The sequence below is a fragment of the Mastomys coucha genome, unplaced genomic scaffold, assembly GCF_008632895.1.
Source record: "Mastomys coucha isolate ucsf_1 unplaced genomic scaffold, UCSF_Mcou_1 pScaffold13, whole genome shotgun sequence".
In the NCBI taxonomy this organism is placed as follows: Eukaryota; Metazoa; Chordata; class Mammalia; order Rodentia; family Muridae; genus Mastomys; species Mastomys coucha.
This window is the reverse complement of record NW_022196895.1, coordinates 10,638,891-10,644,890: the sequence shown is the minus strand read 5'-3', so window position 1 is coordinate 10,644,890 and position 6,000 is coordinate 10,638,891. Positions and strand designations below refer to the sequence as shown.

Sequence of the window (6,000 nt, the reverse complement as noted above, 5' to 3'; positions counted from 1 at the left end):
GGAGGTTGGGGGTGGGAGGCGAAGGCTGGGAAAGTTTGGTGCAAGCCACCGTGCCGAGCGGGGAGCCCCGGGTAGCCGCGAGCCCCGCGCGCGAGCGCGAGCAGGAGCCGGAGCGAGGAGCGGAGCGCGGAGCGAGGGCGCGAGGGAGGCCGAGCGGAGGGCGCGAGGCGCCGCGGCGCGAGGGGCGCGCGGCCACGAGGAAGTGTAGTTTCTTACAGGGCTGAATTGAAACAACTTCAGCTGTTTGCTTTTAGGATGTCTCGCCGCAAGCAAGCGAAACCGAGATCCCTCAAAGGTAAGGAGGACCCCCCCTCCCCGCCTCCCCCCCCCCATCCGTGAGTGTCACTGTGGGTAGCGGAGCGAGGGCTGCGTGGCCGCGAGGCGTGTGCGCGCGTGAGTGTGAGTGTGAGTGCGGGTGCGCGCGCGCTCCCCTCCCCGACTAGCCCCCAGGTGGAGTGAGGACGATGTGTCTGAGTGTGCATGTGTGTGTGTGTTCGGGGTGGGTGTGTGTGTGGGGTGAAGTCGGGAGGAGGATCCCCAAATGGGGCGGCGGTAGAAAGTGGGTGAGAAAAGACAGCATCAAAATCAAAACCAAAAAAAATATTAATTTCAAAAAAAGGAGAAGAAAAGAGAAAGGAACGAAATTACCCGGAGAGGGGCTGGAAAAAAAAATCTTGTTGGAGATCTCCGTCTGGGCTGGAAGAAAAAGTTTCTGGGGTGTGTTTTCTTAAAGAATAAATATGCAGAAACTCATGCGGCAGTTGTATTTTTCTTGCTTTAGAAGAAGAAGAAAAAAAAATCATGGACAGGAGCGAGAAGTCCCTGTGTCTTAAAAAACGTGGCCCGGGGCTGGGGCGCATATACAACGGCCACCAAAGCCTCCGGGTCCGCGCCCAGCTCCATTCGGGTTCTGCAGGTCTTGCCTGGCTTATGCCGGTCTCGCGGCCGACGTAAACAACCGGGCCGGGTGCACTTGGGCTGCGGGACCCAGGCTGGAGCCCCACGGCACCCCTTCTAGATTTGCCCAGAAAGTTGACTGCCCTTGTCCCTGCTCCTCCCTGCTCCCCCTTAGGTTTTTCGGGGGAAGGGGTGTCGCTCCGTGTTGTCCAAGTAGCAGAGGAAGTTTGCGGGTGTGTATGCTGTGTGGAGGGACTTGGGGTGCACTAGTTGGTTGCGGCGGCGGGATTGGGGGGCGGGGGGCACTGAAGTTATCGATCCGGTGGCTGTGTTGGAATGTGGCGAGCAGAGTCACGTGGCGGCCACTACCTCCTCCTCCTTCACCTTCCCCTGCCTTCTCCGGGGTAAATCGGGGAGCCGGGAGGTCCGGCGCTCTGAGGCCCAGAGCGGCGGCGCTCGAGGACCCGAGGAGGTGCGGGCAGGCAGGGCAGTGGACCCGGAGAGGCCAAAGGGGCGACAGCTGGAGGCAGCTGAGGCCTCTGCGACCCCGGTGGCGAAGGACAAAGGGCGGCTTGTGCTCCCGCCGGAGCCCGCAGGGTCCCGCCGAGGTCCGCGCCCCGCCCTCTGGTCCCCGGCAGTGCAGCATCCTCTTCCTCCTCTGCTGCCGGGTCTTGGTGGCGGCTCCGGGTGGCCAGAGTTCCTGCCACCGGTTCTTAGAATTCCGCAGTCAGCAAAGGGGGATGGTGGGGGACAGAGTCGTGCGCCCCGAGCCCTGGGCCCCCTGGCCGATGAGTATTTATGAACTCGATTACAGGAGCCTTTACCGCACACACAAAGCCCTTTCTTCTGAGAAGGACAGCGTGGGGGGAGGGCCTCACACACTGGAATCCTTGCTTTCTTCTTCTTCTTCTTCTTCTTCTTCTTCTTCTTCTTCTTCTTCTTCTTCTTCTTCTTCTTCTTCTTCTTCTTCTTCTTCTTCTTCTTCTTCTTCTTCTTCTTCTTCTTCTCTTCCCTTCTTTTTCTTGAAGTGTACAAGTTTTACTTTAAAAGCGAGGTGAATCACTGACAAGTGTCTTGACACAATCTGGGGGCTGTTTTGTATTTACATGGGGGCATACATTGTCTAGAAAACCTAGATGCAAGGCCAGAAAAATTTCCAAGTCTAGATGATGGATAAATAATCGCAGGGGCGTGCGCGGGGCGTCAGGGTAACTGTGGACCACTGTTGCTCCGGGGAAACTTGCCAGGCGTCTCCATTTCTTAAAAGTAACGGTAGGGAAAGAAGTGCCAGGCTGACCTCTTCCCTCTCACTGGGAAAGGAGAACTTTGCGATTTGAGTAGGGCAGCAGCGCGCAGTGCCAGCCTCTGGTTGAAGGGGCTCAAAAAGCTTCTAAAAGCTCGTGAAGGAATTGGGGAGCCTTTTATTTTTAAAAGTTTATTAAAGTTTGTAGATTTGGTCATTTTGCTCACTCACAGCGTCTAACTGTTCTCGTTCACCTGCCTCCGGGATGAATTCACAGCGAAAGTTTTGTTGATGGTGCGTGCATGTGTTTCCCCAGCTTCTAAGAAGGACTTTTTTTTTTTTGCATGAATGGTAGGCCATTGAGCGAAGCTGTACTTTCTGGGAAATCTTGGCTAAGTTAAACTGTAAAATACCTAGACAGGGGACCTGTGTAGTTTTTAGGTTAGTAAGGGAGAAAAGGCCAGTAAGCAGAAGACATTCTTATTATTCTTTTGTTTTATTGGTATGTTGAAAAAAAAAAAAAACGGGATCCAGTATCTCCTTCACTAAGATACAGCCTCTGGGCTTCAGTTGCCAAGTGCTAAAAAAAAATCTACATTAAACCAAAGATTTAGTGTGTGTGTGTGTGTGTGTGTGTGTGTGTGTGTAACACAGCAGTGTTCCCCCGTCAGCTGCTTGGATACCTCCCAGAAGAGGCGCTGGCCTCAGGTGGGCTGGCTAAGCTTTTGGGGTGAGAAGCTCAAGACAGGAATAAAAATAGCACAGTCCTCGCTGACGATCAGGCTTGTTTTTCTTCAGGGTGTGCATTTGCCTGGAAAAATAACATATTTGTATGAGCTGTGTCAAATGAGGGACTGTGATATGACTAGTGTCTGGTAGAGCTAGACTGCCATTCCGGATGGCTCTTGTTAAGTAACTGCTCCTTTCTTTCTGATCCTGGGGTCCCCGTTTTCTTCCTGGAAGGATGCCTTTATTTTTCAAGGTGTGTTTTAAGAGTGTTTCGAGTCCATTATGTTGTTCAGAAGGTCACACTTGGATCCTTGAAAAGCCAGCAAGGATTTTTTTTTTTTAAGTGACAGATCAGCTGGTATTTGTAACAGTAAGCTATGGGCAATAAGCTATGGGCAGTCGTTTGTTGTAAGCAATGCTGGAGAGATGGTGTAGTAGTGAATTGAACGTCCTCACATAGGAAGAGCTGATTTACCAATGGTGGGTTCCAATATTACCATCAGAAACATGTAGGTTTTGTGATAAACAACGCGAAAAAGGTATGTATTAGAGACCATGAAAAAAACTATAAGTCATTCTAAAAACCACAAAGTTCTGCATTCAGTTTCTAATTTGTCTTTTATTTCTTTAACAAACAGAGTTTTAAGAGATAGTTCTGATATGGCTGTCTCTTATGATATCATTTCAAACTTGTGCCCCAGGAGAGTCATTTCCATTAGGTTGGTAAAAAAAAAAAACAAAAAACATTAAAACAAAATAGTGGTTAATTTGGAATCATTTCTAACTAGATGCTTAAAATGTGCTTTCCTGGGAAATTTCTCTTACCAGATGCATTTATTTTAAGGAACTCTTATAATTTGGGGACTTTGGGTAGATAATCATGCCTACTTAAAAATTATGCATTTTTAGTGTCAAATTTTGGGGGACGATTGTCTAGTTAGCCCACCTCCTCAGTCTGTTTCACAATTTCTAAGAGCCTTAGGAAGGCAAGCCTTGCTGGAGTTACCCACTCCATTTAATCTACGCTAAGGCTGCTTAACATCCCAGATACTCATTTCTATGTACAAAATTTGTCATTGGAACATGCAACTTCCTTATCCCTCTAGACACTCAAAGCTTCTCTGCCATATATAACCCTGTAGACCTCACTCTCTGTTAATACTGACCCTGATGACTAAAGACAAAGGGTTAAAGCCAGTATTTAAAGGAATGAGTGACAATTAAATGAGTCCCTCCCTTCTTTATTATTTAGATGTTTGTCTTCATCCCTGAGAATAGACAGTGGTAAGACTACCTGACTGAAAATAGTTTACTGTCAGCTTATTTTTAGGGCCAGCAAATCAGTTCTATCAAATTGGTCAATTGTGACCTATTTCTATTTTTCTTGCTGGCTCTTTATTCTATTTCTTGAGGCGCTTGTTTGATGGAACTTTCTCAGCCATTTTACCTGATAACATTTTTTTTTTTTTGAAGTTGACTCCAAAAAGCTCAGTTAGAAGGAAAAAGTGGTCTGCTACATAAAGGTGTGAGATACTCAGTGAGAGCCAAGCTATAAAGCTGGAAAGGAGAGAGGGGAGCGCTTAGTCATTTAAATGGCCAAGTTAAACAGGAGACACAGCCAGGCTATCTGGACCCTCAGGTGTTCATAAACTCATACCAGGGACCTCCAGAGAGGGATGGGGGGGGGAGCCATGGAGAATGAGAGCCCCCAGTGTCTTGTTTAACTTGCTGTGCCCGGTGCTGACCCTTTGTAACTTGGCACATTCTGTACTTACAACACTTTAGATATTCCTTTTCCCCATTTTGCTTCTTTTGTACTTACAAATGGACTTTTTAAAGAAGGAATTGTTTCTTTAGAAATATAATGAAGTGACGAAGTCTCAGCTCACAGTGGAAAGAAGAAATAGAAATGAAGGAAGGAGGTTGAATGAAAAGACAATGGATTTTAAGTCTCAAGCCTTCGGAAAGTCAGAATTTTGCTGTTTGCTCCAGTGCAAAAACTGTAAACATTTTAGGTATTAAGAAGCCACTATAGGGAGTTTTCTTGGTCCCAAAATTTAATAGAAGTATTAAACCCTCCAGTGTTTCATGTGTTTGCCTTTTCAAAGTTTTATATATATACATATATATGTATACATATGTATACATATACATATATATGTATACATATGTATATATATACATATATATATATACTAATATACATACTAATTATACACATAGGTATAAGTAGAAAAGTGAGATATAAGTTATAACAATAACAAAAAATGTTTCCAGTATGTTCCATATTCTTGCTTTCATAGGAAAAAAAAAATCTTTTTTCCAGTAGTGATTCAGTTTAGGTTTAGAAATGATGCTATAGAAAAGAAACAAAGACTGACCCTGGATTTTGTGTGAGAAGCCAATTAATTGTCTAAAAGGGAATAGAATATTTTGATTTTAATTGTCAAAAAGCAAAATGGCCTTTTTTCTGAAAACTGTTTCTCTGATACGTTAACCATGACTCTTGTTGATAATTAGATCTTAACTTATGTTAGTTTTAAGAAAAATTAAGGCACATATATATATGTGTACTTTTATGGGTACACATTAGATAGCAAAATCAATATCCCTTTTTTTTGTAAGGAATTTTGTAATTTGATTTGTAAAGGCAAAGTACTAATTGCACGGCATGCAGAAATTTATGCTTCAACATTTTTAGATTTGGGTCCAAAAAAAAAAAAGAGGCGGGGCAATGGGTGGAAACAGAGCTGAGGCTCCTCCTGCCACTCAGATCCCCTGTGACAATTGTCCTTCTATTTATCTGTCAGTCAGTGACTCTTTCTCCCTCCACCACCTCTAAATTATACTGACTAGATGTTGAAGTCATTAAATTGATTATAGTCCAATCAGCAGACAATCCGAAATAAACAAAAACAGCAATTACAGTTGGCAAGGATCCCGAGAGTCAAAGTTCCAGAGTTGCTGGTCCAGCGAGCCTCTTCCAGGCTCGGCCTGCACCTTTCCAGCTCTGGCAGCTCTTCCTCAAAGGGACCACAGCAGGCTCATGATGGTCTACTCAGCCCTCTAAACAAAACATCTGTCTGATGAGCTTGAGCGCACCGGTGGCCTTTCGTCACCCGGCTCAAAAA

General features: G+C 45.7%; 1 protein-coding gene across 3 annotated transcripts in view; it reads left to right on the top strand.

The window, feature by feature from the left end:
* Nucleotides 1-6,000, top strand: part of Znf521 (zinc finger protein 521) — a 286,828-nt gene that overhangs the window by 1,022 nt on the left and 279,806 nt on the right. For 2 of the 3 annotated variants that reach the window (XM_031365023.1, XM_031365022.1), the window contains exon 2: nt 255-295. The exons of the other annotated variant lie outside the window; for it this stretch is intronic. In XM_031365023.1, the coding sequence (XP_031220883.1) occupies nt 256-295 (40 nt within the window). In that variant the 5' untranslated portion in view covers nt 255. The remainder of the gene's footprint in view (nt 1-254; nt 296-6,000) is intronic. 3 annotated transcript variants of the gene reach the window in all.